We start from the raw sequence: 19147 nt of genomic DNA, 5'->3' as shown, positions 1-19147 counted from the left end.
GTATGAACCTTCAGATTCAGTCTTCTAAAGCTGCCTAAAATTCTATGTTGAGGTGCTAAAATATACATCTCCTATTTATTTAGCAGTGAAAGGTTTCAATTCATGGAGTGATGATGTTGACATTGATAGTACTTGGAGCATGGGAGTATCAAGGGTTTGAAGGGTATAATATCAGTTTTCTTCCTTCTTAGAAGTGGTTTCTCTCACTGAGTGCTTTTAACACACAAGGAAAAGTCTGAAAAAGCTTTGAATTAGGGAATAAGACTTTCTTTAATTAAATCCCATTTGGAGATTCTGTTTTCAGTTGCTATTTTGGACCATTGATTGTGTGTACTGGTCTGAATTCAACTGAATTTTTTTTCTTTGTGGAAGCTTAAGGTGCCACCAGGAAGAACCAATTTTCTTTAAGATCAGACTGCCATAACATCAAATTAGCTATTCAGCACTAACTGAACCCAAGTGGGGAAAAAATCGAACTGAAATTTAAATGGGCCTGTTCTTCCCTTTTCTGAGGAGAAAAGTGGTGCACTTCGAAAATCTTTCACTTTTTTTCAAATGAAAACCCTTTGAAATCTCATTGCATATGCCATTTTAAACTTTGCTAGCCCAAACCTCAGCTGGCAGAATGCTTTGTATAGAGTGGACTGGGGTACCCTGATCTTTGAAGAATTTAAAGCGGCCTGAAAATGATTAAGTCTAGGAGGACTTAACTCCCCGTACTACCTAAAATATTTTCTTCCAGCTGTCGTCTTACAGTTCTCAGTCTTCAGGTATTTCATATTCAAACTATCCAACATTTAATCTTTCCACAATCACTAAATGAGCATAATTGGGAGAAACACAAATGTATGATCTTAGACAACTTTCAAATATTTATTTTGTAAACGGTATTATATGATTTCTTGGAGCAGTTTCAAATAATTTGCCTTGCCTGCTTCCAGTGATGGCAAAGAACAAGAGATGAGATTAGAGGAAGGCATTTTCTAATAGATTTATACAGTATACGTAACTCTCATTTGTAACATATGTGGGTGAGATGTCACAAGTTGTGACAGCTTCTTAAGTGCTTTGACTGCCCATGAATTAAAAATACTGCACATCCGTGGATGGTGCTTTCAAACTAAATGTAGCTTTAAAGTACATTATGAAAAGGTCACCTGCAATAGTGGGCCTCTATGCCCCACCAACTCTGATGGCTCATTCTGTTGCATGGGCTCATTTTAGTCACTTTCTGCATCCCTTCTTTGAGCCACCACTGTATTGCCTTTAGATCAGTTAACTTTACAGTATCCTTTCTTTTGAAAGGGTAACGTACAGTCTCTTGGGGGGGAGGGGGGCATTGTTGAAACTTCTTTCCCAATGGTAAATCGCTTACATTAAAAATGCCACTTAATTTCCCCCCCCCCCATTAAGTGTTTTTTTTAATTTAGTTTCCTCTAGTCACAAGCTACAAAAACCCATATAGAAAACAGTTACACAGATTTGAAAGTGAATAGCATTCTATTTTTTTTATGTGCTGATAAAGCTTTCTTTCTCAGTCCATGGATCATAATCTCTTGATTTTGCAGCTGTTTCATAGCTGCTGTTTCTTGGATCCATTATTCTTATGGCTTGCTTGTTGTCTTGGTAAGAGCACTTTTTGTAGATTCTCAATAGAGTTTTTTGGAAACAAGCTGTCAAAAATGCTTTATTAACCTGTTAAAGCTGGGACAGCTGCTGCTCTCTGTCGATGCACAGCTCCTCTGCTTTCCTCTCCATCGCTGCTGGTGTCTCTAAACAAACTTTAAGAACTAGATTTGTCAAGGCCAGAGGTGCTCACAATCTCTCACCTTCCCCTACTTCAGTATAATTTGCAAATGCTCAGGAATTAGACATGCTTAGTTAATAGCATGTGTAAAATTCTGATTCTTGGGTAACTGGTTATGTCTAGGACCCTACCAAATTCACAATCCATTTTAGTCAATTTCATGGCCATAGGATTCAAAAATGTGTAAATTTAATAATTTCACATATTTAAATCAGCTATTTCATGGTGGTGTAGGATCCTAACCCAAAAGACGGTTGTAAGGTTATTGTAGGGGGGTCGCAATATTGTCACCCTTAGTTCTGTGTTGCCGCTGGCGATAGCGCTACCTTCAGAGCAGAGTGGCGGCTGCTGGCTGGGAGCCTAGCTCCGAAGGTGACATCGCTTCCAGCAGCAGCGCAGAAGTAAGGATAACACAGTATGGCACCCTTCTGCACTGCTGCTGGTGGGGTGCTTCCTTCAGAGATGGGCGCCCAGCCAGCAGCCACCGCTCTTCAGCCACCCAGCTCTGAAGGCAATACCGCTGCCAGCAGTAGGCACAAAGGCAATACCACGACCCCCCCCACACAATAATTTTGCGACACCGCCCCCCCCCCCCATGACCAGCTTTTGTGTTGGGACCCCCAGTTTGAGAAATGCTGTATCTATTATAAGGTAAAGTGCACACAAGACCAAGGTCCGTGACGTGTTTTTCACAGTTGTGAATTTGGGGGCCCTAGTTATGTCCCTTAAATATCTTCTGTGTTACTGGAAGAAACAAGTTACATTCTGGAGTAGCAGAAGTATTGGTGGTGGTTTTTCGTAAAGCCTGGTCCTCTTTCTATATTATATTCTGCATAATAGGGTCTACTCTTACAAAGTCAAGTAGCAACAGTGGAAGCACATGAACGTTAACAAGTGAAATACAGCCGATGAAATATATCTAATAGTATAACCCCATGGTACAATCTATGGATAACTTATAAAAACTAAAGAATTCTTCCATCAACCTTGCTACCAGCTCTTGGGGGAGGTGGATTACCTATGCCCATGGGAGAACCCTTACTGGTGGATTTGTGAAATTAAACAGCAAAGGGGCAAACTTATAAACACCTTTTTAGTGGATAAGCTCAGATGCATGGAAGCATTCAGTGTTGAAGTGTTAATATTTTTCCCTGTTTTTTAAAAAAAACTGCCTTAATTTTGAAAGTGTGGGTTGTGTGTGTTTTTTGTTTTGTTTTAAATCTGGTCATGTCTTGTTTTTCATGCTTGAATAGATAATTGGGCATTGGTTGGGCTTGCATAGCAGAATAACTGCAGATAATGTCACACTTAACAATTGTTTAGGTTTGAAACTTTTTTGCAATGTCTTATTTATTCAAGATGCCCCAAAATAATTTGGTTAGAAATCACTACTAAGTGCATTTCATTTTACAAAACATTACATGACACTTCAGAAGAATAAGTTTTAGTATTATCTTGTATAATGAAGGGTTGATGTGAAGAAGTATGTGAAGTTGTACTTGCACTAATATATTTTTGTATAAAGTACAAAAAAAACCTTCCACCTACAGGCTTGTATCTACATCTCAGACTCCTGATAGCTTTCTGTTTTGACTTTCTGCTGACAGGTCACATTTAGGGCAGGCAAAACATAAGGCACATAGCCCTCCTGAGAGTAAAAAATCTATTTCAAAGGCACCCAAAGTGCAGTCTAATACTACTACTGAGCAGTCCAGGGGACACTTTTCTAAAAGGTAACTGCTTCATATTCCTGTTAACAAGTGTAATGTGCACTTCAAGAATGTATATAATACTCTAACCATATTAAATTATCCTAAATTGTCTGACATCTAGTTTTTACTAATCTAGGGTTAATGCTCAACCGATGTATGTCAGTGTCTGAAATGTTCATGCATCGCATTATACTTAAGTCACAAATTGAAACACCATTTCATCAGTGATGGGGAGAAAATAAATTCTGCATAACTAGCTCTGGATTATATACTGAAAATAGAAACTTTCCTACATGTTGGGTAAGATGCAAATTTCCCAAACAGTTCTGAACTGTGTAATATATTAAACCAAATATAAAATGATCTGATATCAGACTGCTTTAGTGATCAGAACCTTGGTGATGTCTTATTTGTTTACCATTTCCATCTTCCTGCCCCTTAAATTAGAATAGATCAGATTTCATCCTGTTGAAGAGAACTAAATCATTTTGAAATATTTCATGTGACTGTAATGAAACAAGAAAGGTTAATTGCAATCGCTTTATTAAAAAAATTCTCACTTGTATATGAGGAATCTTTCCTTATCTGAAATCCAGTTGACTGGTTATGCATTACTGAATACTCCTTGGTTTCTTGTGGAACTTAGTTCTGAAATAAGTATACAGTATACTAGTTTCATAGTGGCTTGAGGTATTTTGGTTGTCATCTGTGAAACAAGAGTTACTATACTGCAAATGGTGTTTAAAATCATCTCATAACGTCCCCAAAAATCCATAGATGGCAGTGTTTCATGCTCTTATTTTGCAGCTTTTTTATTTTAGTTTGGTCATGCTAGTAAAATTACATCATTTGAAATCTGGAATGCAACCTTTTTCATCTAAGCATGTTTTTCTTTTTTAACGTAAACCTCGTAATGGACTGTGATTAGGATATATCTACATTTTCTTGAATGACAACAATTAGTGTAAGTCAGGTCTCAATTATTGTAATAATGTAAAGTTTCTTGTAACTTAGTATTGTATTAACTTTGTTTCTGCTTACTTCTGCAGAGGCTGTAGTTCATCTGCAGTTATAATACCACAAGAAGACCCAGACAAAGTCAGTACTTCAGAAAGGCAAAAAACGGGGCAGGTGCCTAAGAAAGACAATTCTCGAGGAGTGAAACGCAGTGCTAGCCCAGATTATAACAGGACCAATTCCCCTAGCTCTGCTAAAAAACCCAAAGCACTTCAATATACTGAAACTTTCTCGGAAACAAACAAGCCACATACAAAATCTAAGAAAAGACACTTAGACCAAGAACAGCAGTCGAAATCTGCACAATTGCCATCAACGAGCAAGGCTCATACCAGAAAGGGTGGAGCTACCGGTAGCTCCCGAAATCAGAAAAGGAAAAGGACAGAGAGTTCATCTTGTATAAAGAGTGGTACAGCAGTTGAATCAACTGGCGTTGAAGAGAGGTCTGCAAAACCCAGCAAACTGGCTTCAAAATCAGCGACCTCAGCCAAAGCTGGGTGTAGCAACATCACTGATTCTTCTTCTTCAGCTTCTACATCCTCCTCCTCGTCTGCTGTTGCCTCTGCTTCTTCCACTGTTCCTCAGGGTGCCAGAGTAAAACAAGGAAAAGACCAGAGCAAGGCGAGGCGTTCCCGTTCTGCATCTAGTCCCAGTCCCAGAAGGAGTAGCAGAGATAAAGAACCAAGTAAAACAGGTGGCTCTTCAAAGTTTGACTGGGCCGCTCGCTTCAGCCCAAAAGTTAGCCTGCCTAAAACAAAACTGTCTCTACCAGGCTCTTCAAAGTCAGAGACATCAAAACCTGGACCTTCAGGATTACAGGCTAAACTAGCAAGTAAGCTGATAAATATTTACTTATTTATTTTTTATTTTGGAAGGGCGAAGTGTCTTATTTTTGAAACTCAGCCTGGATAAAACCTTACATAGACTTTTTTTGTTTTGGTTCTGAAGCAATCTGCAAAATAGTTCCACTAGACCTAAGCTTATGAATTTTGAGCTCTCTAGTAAATGCATCGGCTTATGGTTAAGTTCTTGATGATTTAAAATTCAGTTTTTCTGGCTCATGGTATATGGTATAGACTTCTAATAAATGCTCCTCTATGAAACTTTATTTTAGATGAAAAATGACTGTTAAAGTTAAGGGCCAAATGCTGAGGTACTGAACATTTGCAAATTCCATTAGAGCCTATGGGACCTGCAGTTTTTAATCACCATGGCCCTCCCCTTCCCATCCTCTGCCCTAGAATTCTACTTCAGAATTTTATTGGGTAGATAAGTGTACCTCTCTTCCTTTTAAGTATAGACATTTGACTCATAAAACATAGATAAAACTATAGACAACCTTTTTATAGATTCCAAGGCCAGAAGGAACCACTGTGGTGATTTAGTCTGATCTTTTTAGAGCACAGGTCATAGAACTCCCCCCAAATAATTCCTTTTGAACTAAGCATATCTGGAGGGGGAAAAAAATCCTTGTGTGATTAAAATGAGAATACAGTACTACCACTCTTTCTCAAAGCTTGGGACTTTATTATGAAAATCTACCAAAATCAGGCCTTCACATTTACCATACAGAACATTTAACTTTGTGTGAGGTTTTCATGTTGACTTCTGATCAAGTTTTAAAGGCACAATGCAGAGAAATCTTCAAAACTTTTAATGATTGTGTGGGCTATGGGATCTTTCTACTTTGATTCTTGGTGCATCCTTCTTGGTTGCACCTTCATTGGATAGTCACCTCACTTACGAGTTTGTACTAGGACTCAGGTGGTCTGTGTTAAATTCCTAACTCTACCACATACCATCTTAAAATCTCAAGAAGTATCTTAATGTTTGCTTCCATTCTGTATTTGTAAAATGGGAATAATGTCTCTCACAGTGGAGTTCTGTGGATATACAGTCATCAGTATGAGATGCTTGAGTGCTATAGTGATGGGTTGTGTATAAGAACCTAGATAGAATATCAAGGTCATGCAAGGTCACCTGTAAAGCTGAGCTCCTGTTAACACTTTCTTCAATTCCTTTGCAAGGCTTGGAACACTAATAGCTTAAGAACATAAGAACGGCCGTACCGGGTCAGACCAAAGGTCCATCTAGCCCAGTATCTGTCTACCGACAGTGGCCAATGCCAGGTTCACTCCCTCTGGGGCACCTAACAGGCAATGATCAAGTGATCTCTCTCCTGCCATCCATCTCCATCCTCTGACGAACAGAGGCTAGGGACACCATTCTTACCCATCCTAGCTAATAGCCATTTATGGACTTAGCCACCATGAATTTATCCAGTCCCCTTTTAAACACTGTTATAGTCCTAGCCTTCACAACCTCCTCAGGTAAGGAGTTCCACAAGTTGACTGTGTGCTGTGTGAAGAAGAACTTCCTTTTATTTGTTTTAAACCTGCTGCCTATTAATTTCATTTGGTGACCTCTAGTTCTTGTATTATGGGAATAAGTAAATAAATTTTCCTTATCCACTTTCTCGACATCACTCATGATTTTATATACCTCTATCATATCCCCCCTTAGTCTTCTCTTTTCCAAGCTGAAGAGTCCTAGCCTCTTTAATCTTTCCTCATATGGGACCCTCTCTAACCCCCTAATCATTTTAGTTGCCCTTTTCTGAACTTTTTTCTAGTGCTAGAATATCTTTTTTGAGGTGAGGAGACCACATTTGTACACAGTATTTGAGATGTGGGCGTACCATGGATTTATATAAGGGCAATAATATATTCTCAGTCTTATTCTCTATCCCCTTTTTAATGATTCCTAACTTCATTTCTACTCTAATTCCTCAACCAGACCACATTTCCCTAACCTCTTTCCCTTTTAGCCTGTATTTAGAGAACCCCCAACATAGGAGAAGGCATCTAAACCAGGGGTTTGTGGGCCCCCTGGGGGGCTGTGAGCCAGTTTCACGGGGTCTGCCCCTCTTCCTGCTGGTGGTGCCTGGGGCTGCAGTTACTCCTTCACTCCCATCCCTCTTTGACTGCTGGCACAGCCAGTAAGAGCCGTCCAGGTGGGGTGACCTGGCTCTGGGGCTTGCAGAACCCTCAGGAAGCAGAAACCATAGTGTGTGTGTCGGGGTGGGGGGAGACCCTTCTAGCACACAGCCCCTAACTATCCCCCTGAGTGGGTTTCAACCTTTTTGACTTGAGGGCCCCCCACTTTGAGTTATAATTTTTGGTTGCGCCCCCTCAACCCACAGAGGCTGGGTCACACAGCCCCTCTTCTCCTGCCCCTTCCCAGTCAAACTATGCCTATGCCAGAGGGACCACACCCTTTCCCCAGTGGGACTGAGGCCTCCTGCTGGGCCCTGGAGTTTTTATAGCATGTTTGGAGGGGTGGGTTGGTTGGGCGGGGGGTGGGGGGAGCTCAGAAAGAAGAAGGTTGAGAACTCCTAATCTAAACTATTGCCATAGGCCTGAAAGGCTGGAGCCATGTTTCTTAACCCTTGGTCTTGTTTACTTCAGCACCTTCTTGTCATCTCTCTTGTTAAGATCAAAGGGGATGAAGCCTGCTCTCATCAAGGAGGACTGACTGCACTAAAGTGGAGCCTTCAACGCTAGAGTGCTGATCTGCATGTGGCTTTCCAATTTGGTGTTCTAGACCAACCCTTGCCTAAATTATAATGCATCACACAGATAATCACTTTCTTGATATGCTCTTAGCCAAAAAACAAACTTAAAACCTTGCAGTGCATGTCTCAAAGTTTCAGTAATCAGATTTTAGTGAAGCTTAGGGTGTCACTGTCATTCACTGTTGCTCCATCTACAGTAGTCTGCCACAGCTGGGCTTGGTCTATACCGAGAAAACTAGGACTTGTAACTTCCTTGGTGGAAGCTATAGTGGAGACTTGACTTGTGCATATCTTGTCTTTGTGCAATTCTGCTCAGAGCAGGGTTAAACTAACTTAAGTAAAAACGCTCATTTTCTACTACAGCTACTTGTAGTGGTGAATTTCAAGTCATGATTCTCCTAGGGTAGGAGAGGCTCAAAAGGCTGGTCATCTTTCTGGACTGCAAATATAGGGGTTTATGAAATTATATGTAGCACTACCATCCAGTAACACCATTAGTGGTCCAAATAGTATCAGATACATGAGAGTATTCTCTCTCCATTAAAATGAGCAAGTGCAGCACAATTATGGAATTGTACCCCAGTTCTGCATTTGCCTTTTTCATACAACTAAAGGTTTGAGAGAACAAGGTAGATTGGCAAACAGCCTATGCTGAAGATGAGAATCAGGAATTGCTATCACATAAGGCTTTAACTAGTTTTTCAAATGCTCCTTAACTCCTTTTCTAGTGCAGCCTGTATAGTTCCTTATTCTGAAAACTCGCTGACTAACATGCATGTTGAACATGCAGATAGCCAGTCGTCTTCTTGCCTTAAAAGAAGAAACCCATAGCTCAATCTTAGTTTTTATCTTAAAGACTGAAGCAGTGGCTGAGCAAGAACTGATTAAATACATCTTTCTTTGCAGTTATTCACTGATCATAATTCCAGCCCTGTGAAACACAGGCTTTAGTGACAACTCTGTATACTACAGGAATCGGTGCCAAGTAAATTACTTTCTCAACATGAATAACAAATTAATTCCTTTGAAAGCCCTACTTGCCTCATATGTCACAGGACGTCACAATCTCACCTACGTAATGTCAACTGTTTTATTTGCCAGATGGTGTTGCTGAGCTCCTTTTACATTCTGTAATGTCCATAAAAACAGGGCGAACTCACATTTTAAGAGACTATTCCAGCAAATGAACTTCTATTTATATAGAGCTGTAAATATACACAATTTTTTTTTTTACAAAAGCTTTGGCCTCCCTTCCCGGCCTGCCCAAGATCCTACTTCAAGTTTAGCAGTCCAACTCGCCTACGGCGGGGGGCATTATTTAGGTATAGGAAGGTGTGGAAATACTATTGGTAAATTTAGGAGGACTTTGTAAACAGTGGACCTTAAATGAGAAGAGGGGACTTGGAGGAGGCTCAGAACATAGGCTGAGGTAGAAGATGATACCTTGGTAGTTAGAAGGAGGGGACAAGGTAATCTTTTATTCCAATAAAAGATATTCCCTCACCCATCCTCTCTCTCTAATATCCTGGGACTCATGGGGCTACAGCTACATGACATACAACAGTAAATAAAGGAGCATTTAAAGGATAGAGGAGAGAATGAACAGTAGGCAATGAGGTCAGAGTTGTGAAGCGTATAGGAACCTGGCACTGGAAGAAAGGAAGCTTTGTAAAGAGATTTGGGAAGTGTAGTGGCATGGTTGGAGCAATGGGAGAGGAAGACTAGCCTAGTACTTCTTGGGGTATGTCTGCTCTGCAGCTGCGAGCATGCTTCCCATTGTGAGTAGACATGTGCTAGCTCGAACAAAACTATTACACTAAAAATAGCAATGTAGTTGGGGTAGCATGGGCAGTGGCTTGGGTTAGCCACCTGGGTTCAAACCTGCCCTGACCACCTGGGTTTTTTTTCTGCAGTGGTTAGCCCAGTCCCACTGTCCATAGTACCTTGCCTACTTGGCTACTTTTAGCGCACATCTGTTTACTTCTGTCCATAGTGTAGACATGTCCCTGGACTTGCTAGCCAAATGGCCTTGTGCTCATCTACAGAAGACTTTTTTCGTGTAAACTGGTTTGGGATTTAATTTTATTTATTTTTTTAAAGGCATGACACTATAAAGAGGGGGGTAACTTATGCATTGTTTGTTGACCTAACTCATTTGAGTGGAAGCAGGGCTAAGCTATCGTGTGCTTTTTAAAAAATCTCATCCTAAACTTTCAGATCAGGGTCAAATATAAGCAAAATAAATGTTCACATCAATTTGTGAAAACTTTTTTCAAGAAGTGCAAGTTGGGTATTGGATTTTCCACTCAGTCAGATAGTACCCTTTAATATGACATATATAGATTTGTGTAGTCTGTTTTTCTACTTCAGGATTTAAAAGAAGAAAAAGGGAAGAGATCAGTCAAGTGTGTGACTGAACAGAAACTTACTTCACAATTGTAAAATTTCTAAAATGCATATTTACCTTAGAGTATTCTAGATATGTAGCAAAATTTCAGTTGAAAAATCACTGTGCTGAAGAAACGTTAACCTCTGTTCTGGAATTGTCATAGGGCATTAGGGGAAATGTGCATATTAAATGTTTAGTTTTTCTAAAATAGTATGAAAGTAGTTTTTCATTTTACTCTTTTTTAAAAACAAGTTGGATTTTAGTACAATGAAGTTAAATATATGGACATTGCTTAGCCTGACATTTTCCATATTAGCCAAAGGAGTAAACTGGCAGGCCAGAGATGGACTTTCAAAAAGAAAAACATGGGGAGATACCTCTACAGGTTCAGGATAGGAGCCTGGGGAGAAATTTTAGAGACCCTACTACTTGAGTTGGTAGGAGTCATAGAAGATTAGAGTTGGAAGAGACCTCAGGAGGTCATCTAGTCCATCCCCCCTGCTCAAAGGAGGACCAACCCCAACTAAATCATCCCAGCCAGGGACTTGTCAAGCCGGGCCTTAAAAACCTCTAAGAATGGCGATTCCACCACCTCCCCTAGGCAACCCATTCCAGTGCTTCACCACCCTCCTAGAGAAATAGTTTTTCCTAATATCCAACCTAGACCTCTCCCACTGTGACTTGAGACCAGAGCCGACTTTAGGGCGATTCAGCGGATTCCCTGGAATCTGGCCCCGTGCCTCTAAGAGGGTCTGCAATGTCCCAAAGAAGCTGCCACCGAAGTCCCACCACTGTCTTCGGTGGCAGCTCAATTGCTGCCGTGGAGGAAGGTCCTTCCGCCGAAGGCACCAGCAGCCGATTGAGCTGCTGCTGAAGTCTGGGCACTGTCGTCGTTGGCAGCTGAATCGCCGCCGCTGTCTTCAGCGGCATTTTGGCAGAGGGACCTTCCTCTGTGGCAGTGATTGAGCTGCCGCTGAAGACAGCAGCAGGACTTCAGTGGCAGCTTCTTCAAATTGGGCCCCGTGGTGCCTAAAGCTAGCCCTGCTTGAGACCACTGCTGCTTGTTCTGTCATCTGCCACCACTGAGAAGGTATTAGGATTTCTGCCAGGATGCTGTTCCTGAACCTGGTTGGGTGTGTTTTGGGAGGTGGGAGAACAAAGATGTAGTCTTACCTAATAACTTTCCCCAGCAGCAATATGAAATTAACACTAGGGTGACCAGATGTCCTGATAAAATTGGGACTGTCCCAATATTAGGTGTTTGTCCCTAGATTTCGCTCCACCGGCAGCACTCCGCTTTCTTTCTTTCTTTCTTTCTTTATTTTTTGTTTCTCTGCCGGCAGCACTCGCACTTTTTTTTTCCCCTCCTCTTTGCTGGCAGACACCCCTCCTCCCCACTGTGTCCTGATATTTTTCTCCCTCTCATCTGGTCACTCTAATTAACATTGTTTCCAGGGTTATGAAGAGTATCCCTGAAACATAATGTAACTTCTCAAAGTTTGTCGATTCACATTAGGAAGGCACTCTGCAATCATGAAGGCTTTCTCTGCAATCATATGTACAGAAACTTGCTTTAAAATATCTTAAGGCTGCTATTTTCAAAAATAGGAACCTAAAGTTGGGGGTCTTAAGTCACTTTTAAATACGGAAGGAACTAGGATGTTAATTTGAGGCTTTGAAAAAATCTTTTGGGGGGGAAAAACTGAAAATCTTGGTCTAAATGCTGCTTTACAAATGATTTTAGCCACTCTTGATCACTAGGGAAAGGTTTCCACTTTTCGTGAGTAAAAAGAGTTCTAAAGCCCTGAGAGAGGCCTTGGCAAGATAAACTTGCCTGAGACCTTTACAGCTTGTACCTTTTATAGTTTACTGGTAAACACCCTTGGAATAACTATTAAATCATGTATTAAGGGATTTCAAAACTGAATCATTGCTTGTTACTCTAAATAACTTGTATAAATATTCCGCGTGCTTTACTGTGGGGGGGGGGGGGAAGACACTGAGTATTACTACAATTTATCTGTTAGAGCTGCCTTAAGTTTAGAGTCAAACATTTTTTTGATCACTTTAACTATATTGTGTTAGAAATGATAGCTAAATTGGTGCAAAATTTGGATGCAGTTAACCATTGTAAAGGTGATTTTTATTGGTATAATTTAGTGAAATGACTACACAATTTTTTTAAATTGTTTTAACTAAGACTTTAGGTGAGTTGCACAGACTGGGCATCTCCTATTATAAAAGTAACTGACTATGATACAGAAAATGTTTGTTAAATGTGTACAGTTCATTAATCAAAGCTGATAAACCAAATGGCTGGTGACCTTGTTGTGGCCACTTTGAGGTCACTCAAGTAATTTTATTTTTTAATTTTTGCACGTAAAACACTCTTCAGGATTTGGACAATCACTTTCCTGTTTTGAAAGGAGGTAGAGTTATTAACATGGCGCTTTTTTTTTAAAGTGTAGCTGAATTCCTTCAAGTATTAAGCAACTGAGTTTGCATAAAATGTAACTTTTTTGTGTGAAGCCAGGGAAGTAGATACATTGTTATCCCAGAATTGCAGTTGTAGAAATTGCTCTTTCCTTCCAAAACTTGTTGGTCTCTTGGCTCTGTTGTATTAATCTAGGAATGAATAGGGTTTCACCCTGATCACTAACTGTTTTTTGCAATTAACTTTGACAACAGGTACCTTTGCTTGAATTCAGTTAGAATTGTAGCAATCTGATGCATAATGTTGTTTGAACTGTATGTTAATGTATTTTCTTTATGTAAGTTAAGAAACATTTTTCTGCTGCTTCATAGCCAGTAGAGGGAGCACAGATAACTCTTCCATAGCAGTGTCCATATCATTGAAGATTATACACAAGTAAGGCTCTGTGTTAGTCACAGATTCTGTGACTTCTGCAGCGGCCTGTGTGGCTGACCCCAGGGCCGCCCAAGCAGCTAGCCCTGGGGACAGCAACACTGGTCAGTGCAGGATCAGCTCTGCAGCCACATGCTCGGGCAGCCCCATAGCCAGCCACTGCTCTGGTGGAACTGGGCAGTTGGCCTTGGGGACTTCCCGGGCAGCGGCCCCAGGGCTGGCCAGAGCAGCCTCTTGCCCCCCCAGGTTCCTGCCCCCCCCCTCTCTCCCCTTCTTCCCCCCCCCCCCCCCCCACTCCCCGGATTCAATCAGGGGTATTTATGGTATAAGTCATGGATGGGTTACAGGCTGTGATGTTTGTGTTTCTTGCCCATGACCTCTCCGTGACCTTTTTTTTTTTACAGAAAAATACTCGTGACTAAATTGTAGCCTTATGCACAAGTGATCAAAGAGCAGTTAATTTCTAAATGAATTTTAAACTACTTTGTTTTTTAAGACCAAAACTGATCTGTTTTTTTTTTTTCTTCTTCGGTGCTGGTTAATACATCCTGGTATGGTACCTGGGTCCTGTAGTCTTACATCTCTGAAATACAGTAACTCCTCACTTAACATTGTAGTTACGTTCCTGAAAAATCCGACTTTAAGTGAAACGATGTTAAGCGAATCCAATTTCCCCATAAGAATTAATGTAAATGGGAGGGTTCCAGGGAAATTGTTTTTGCCAGACAAGAGGCATTATATACATTTTAAACAATTTTAAACAAGCAATTTAATACTACAATCATCATTGCTGAGTCTGAAGCTTGGTTGAGGTGGTAGAGTCAGAGAGTGGAAGAGGGTGGATTGTCTGTCTGCTCCTCTTGCTGAACTTTCTGAACTTGAAAAAACATACCTAGAGATTGTTTTGCTTTCTTTTTTTTCTTTTTTTTTTTTTCCCCCCTTAGTAAATTTCTTTATAGCAAGTCATTAGATGACCAACTCCCCTAATCACTTTGGAGCTGCGTTCCCTGTCAGGATCATCATCACTCAGGATTTGCAAGTCAGCTTCAATCATTTGGAAAGCTTCAGAAAGACGTTTTGGCAGTCAAATTTCGATGGGTTCGTGGTTCTTCTACTTCTTGGCCCTCTTCTTCCATTGCCCTTGTCACCTCTAGTTGCATCAGATCTTCATTGGTTAGCTCTTCTCCGTGTGATTGCAGAAGTTATGTAACGTCGGCTTCTTCCACTTCATCAAAACCTGCTTTCTTGGCCAAGCCGAGGATATCTTTCTTCATAGCAGGGACAACATCTTTAAATCCTTTTAAGTCATTGACACGTTCAGGCCACAACTTCCCCCACACCATTCATGCACACCTGAGTATCTTCAGCCCAGGACTCACCAATGTTGTTGATGCACTTCAGGATGTTGTAGTCATGCCAAAATTGCCGAATTGTAGGTTTGCCTTCCCCATCGGTGCCTCTGATGAGCTGGTCGAAAGTATGGCATAAATAATATGCCTTCAATGCAGCGATGGCTCCTTGGCCCATGGGTTGGATGAGTGATGTGGTATTAGGTGGCAGAAAAACAACTTTGACATTTTCGCACAGGTCGTCCAGGTTGATTGGATGAGCCGGCACATTATTGCTTATTGATAAAATCTTGAAATCAAGATTTTCCTTGGCACAGTATTCCTTCCATGCAGGGACAGCATACAGAGTCAGCCATTCTGGAAAAATAGATCTTGTTATCGATGCCTTCTTATTGGATCTCCAAATGACTGGAAGTTGTTCCTTTGAAAATCCCAAGTGTGTGATGTTTCAGATTGGTATACTGTCAGTGGTTTCATCTTCTTGCTTTTAGGTGGTAATGCTGCCAGAGACATGGTTAGACCGTCTTTAGCTGCTTTAAATCCGGGCTCTGTCTTTTCCTCTCGGGAAATGTAAGTCCGCTCAGGCATCCTCTTCAGTACAGGTCTGTTTCATCGACATTGAAGACTTGTTTAGGGGAATAGCCACCTTCCTGAACTATTTTCTTGAGATAGTCAGGGAATTTTTTAGCTGCTGCAGTATCAGCACTAGCTGCCTCACTGGCCAACTTGATGTTATGCGGGTGGAAGCGCCTCTTGCACCAAACACTGATCAAACCATCCCCGACTTGCTGTGAAAGTCTCTGTGATCCTTCACCTTGGTCTCTCCTCAAATTGACATACAAACTTTTTGCCTTACCTCTAATTTTGCTAGTGATACAAGCTATGTTCCACTGGTTTTGGTCTTCTATCCAGTGAGAGAAGACTCTCTCCATATTTTCCAGCAAACTGCTTCTTGATTGATTTATTGTAGTGGCATTTAAGCAGCGTTGCACACAGAGCACTAGCCCTGATCTTTTTGGCATTGTTCTGAATTGTTCTCATAGTGGTCGGAGTAAGACCTAGAGCGATGCCAATGTCTACTGCACGCTCGCCTGCATCAAAATGCTTCAAAATGTCTAATTTAGTAACCCAAGCTAATGGTTTTCCTGGTGTTTTTTTGCTGCTAGTGATACTGCTACTGCTAGGCACTCCACTATCACTTGCTGGATGCTTTTGACTCATGATGCTGGGTGATGCTCCTCCGGACGCGCATGCATGTGCTACTCTTCACTACCTTCAGCCTGGAGTGGCCGGGGTCATGCAGCATCAATCAGCTATTGCAAAGGAAAGAATTTGGAAAACCCATGTCATTCTGCATGGTAATCTGCTCCCCTACTGGAAACCCTGTGGGTTTAGGCTAGGACTAGTTATGGAGGTTCTTACTTTCACAGGAGCCTTGTTGGAGGACCAAAGGCCTCTCTTCCAGGGTGCCCTGGAAAAATGGCCCCGCTGTATCTTCCCTAGTAACCATGCACTCAGCACCTAGGCAGCATTGCAGCCAATGTAGTAAGAGGAGGAAAATAACGTTTGCTGCAGGGCTGTGCCCCTCTCTGCTGTGTGCATGCAGGGGCAGAGAGATGCGGCTGGCATTAAAGTGATTGGCAAATCTGTGCATTTCACAGACTTTCATGGGAGCAGGGCCAGGTTCTGTGCATCTCTACGCCGCTTTCCCCCTTGCTACGGTGAAGCAGGCGCTGGAACGCTATTCCTGTAACTTGCTTTGGCCGGGCTGCCGCCCCCCTGTGTTCTTACCTCCCTCCAGTGGAGGGTGGGGAGCAGATGGAACATTATTCTGTAGCAAGGCAGGGCCTCTGCTGTGCACCACACGCAGCTGCTTTGCGGGCAGCTGGTGGCCTTGCAAGCACTTGGTGTAGAGCCCTATTCCCGAGCAGGGCCGTTGGGCCATAAAGCGACAGTGTATCTCTTGGTGGGCGGGGGGTGTAGTGTGCACGTGCTGTGTGTTCACAAACATACTGTACATACAATACAGTACTAAAATTGGGAGGTTCTCTTGCCTGACCCTACACGGGCACAGCCCACTGGCACTGGAGATGAGGCAGGCAAGGAGGCTGAAGGTGCTGTAGGCTAGGAGAAGCACATTGCACAGCAGTGGCAGCTTCCCCTACTCTGCAAGCACTGGGGGGAGGGCGCAACCCTCTGCCTGCCCACTCTCCCCTGGCGGTCTGGAAGGGGGCCTGGGGCCCGGGGCCCAGCTTCGTCGGCCCTGTTTAGCCGGTCCACCCTTGCTGGGGGGCCTGAAAAAAAATTTTCACCGGGGCCCGAACCCGCTTTCGGTGGCCCTGGGCAGGGGAGGAAGGGGGAGCCAGCTCCCCAAGTCCTTCCTCCTGCTTGGGGCAATCAGCTGGCCTGCGGTGTTTTGGAGGGAGGAGCGAGGACTCAGTGTGCAGGCTCCCCCTCCCTCCAATGCCACAAGCCAGCTGATTGCCCCGGGTAGGAGGCAGGGGGGGAAGGAAGGGGAGCCTGCGTGCCAAGTCCTCGCTCCTCCCCTCTCACTCCAAAATGCTGGAAGCCCGCTGATTGCAGCGAGCAGGAGGCCGGGGAGGAGGGGGAAGGCGCTGATTTTCCCCCCCCCCGCCAGCGGGTGGGAGGCGCTGGGAGGCTGCCAGCTGTGGAGAAAGCAGGCACCCAAACAACATGAGTTGAGCATTGCACAACTTTAAATGACCATGTTCCCTAATTGATCAGCAACGAAACAACATTAACCAGGACAACTTTAAGTGAGGAGTTACTGTACATACGTTCCACTGGAACATGGGCATAGTAAAGCACTTTTGGTGCAGCGCACAAAAGTACTGTTTTTGTTAAAGAACCACACATGCAAATTACAGATGGTATAGTTCACTATTATCTTAGAATTTGAACCAGTTTATGTAAATTCATTACCTGAATTGTTCTGTCCCCTAGTTGCTATTTACTCCTGGGGAATTTTGTGCCAAAAAGCTAAAAATTCTGTGAACAATATTTTAAAATTCTGCATATTTTATTTGTCAAAATAACACACTATAACCATGCCAGTTTTGGTTATTTTGGTAATTTATTTCAAAATATCTGTCAGCAAGTATGTTTGTAACAATATGGACAACAAAAAAAATGTTCAGGATTTCTTTTTTTGACAAATGCCTTACTAAGCATATCAATATAAAACTTAGAGTAATTGATTTAAACTATAACAGAAAAAAGTCACTAACTATTCAGCATTTTCTAAGCACTTGAAAGTTAAATTACAGAGTGTGTGGAGATGGCTGAGGAGAGGTTAGCTGTGCAGGGGGTTCAGCAGGCAAGTTTTTTTTTTTAGCCTTGGAGCAAAACCGGGTACTCTGAAGAATTTGCTGCCAGTAGCAGTTTCGAGTATGAAAATCTGATTGGAAACCTCCTATATATTCTCTTCTCTCCATCAGTAATGAATTTTGCAAGTGAGGGAACCTTGCCCCATCTCTCCTGTGCTAGTGGCTGTCTCAGGAAGAGCAGGCTGATGCTAATTTCTTCCTCACTTTTTTTCTGAGACCTATCAACTTCATGTCTGTATTTTCCATTAATATCAGACTCCTACAGTGGAGCTGTTACTCTCTATGCGTCACCTGGGGAGTGTTCCCCTATTCCAATTCTAGGCTAATGTCTGCAGTTTCAGAAACGTTTGTCCAGCAGCTGTCTGAGAAGTGTGAATTCAAATAATATCTTTGTGCCCAGGTTTGACAAATTTTCCTTTGCCTAATGATGATAGGATTCCGATTTTTTTTGAGAGAGAAATTTTGCAGGGATTCAGGTTCCTCTGCAGTTTGCACAAATATAAACCAGAAACCCAGATGAGACTGAAAAAGCTGTTTGCAGACCTTGAAAGGCAACTGCCTGGCTGAGTCCCAGGCACCCTGGTTTAGAAGGGCACTGGGAGTGGTGGCTCCAGCATGGCAGTAGGGATTGGATAGTCTTGGAGATTAAAGAGCTCTAGGTAAAACAAATACAAGCAGATTATGGATAATGGTAGAGCAAGACTATTGACTAATATGCATGAAATCTGATTTTGAGCAGACCACATCTGTGGGATGAGGGTCTTACTTTCTACACAATATTTCACCTTTTTGGACTACTCACATGATAGGGACTCCCATATGTGAAGACACTGACCTCAGCGTTTCACATAAGCCACCAATTGGTATCTAGAGCACCTATCAAGCTTAGTTACTAGCTTGACCTAGATAAAAATTGGCAATGTAGCAGTGCTGAAATAATCTCTTTCTATTTAAACACAAAGGAGTGATGGGAATGTGTTGTCTGCTTACCAGTATGTCTAATGAAAGAACAGATAATATACACAATGCCATGTCCTGTAATGTAGTACCTGTCGTAGGCAAGGCCTCCCATCACTGCTATAAAAT

At 42.2% G+C, this 19147-nt stretch overlaps 1 protein-coding gene across 5 annotated transcripts in view; it reads left to right on the top strand.

Moving 5' to 3' along the window:
* TRIP12 (thyroid hormone receptor interactor 12) overlaps positions 1-19147 on the top strand; it is a 165618-nt gene that overhangs the window by 58733 nt on the left and 87738 nt on the right. For 3 of the 5 annotated variants that reach the window (XM_045031303.1, XM_045031301.1, XM_045031302.1), the window contains 2 exons: positions 3415-3540; positions 4569-5368. In XM_045031303.1, coding sequence (XP_044887238.1) covers positions 3415-3540; positions 4569-5368 — 926 coding nt within the window. The remainder of the gene's footprint in view (positions 1-3414; positions 3541-4568; positions 5369-19147) is intronic. The other 2 variants (XM_045031305.1, XM_045031304.1) reach the window with 1 other exon arrangement.

This window comes from Mauremys mutica, chromosome 9 (genome assembly GCF_020497125.1).
Source record: "Mauremys mutica isolate MM-2020 ecotype Southern chromosome 9, ASM2049712v1, whole genome shotgun sequence".
NCBI classification, from domain to species: Eukaryota; Metazoa; Chordata; order Testudines; family Geoemydidae; genus Mauremys; species Mauremys mutica.
This window is presented reverse-complemented; position numbering and strand designations above follow the sequence as displayed.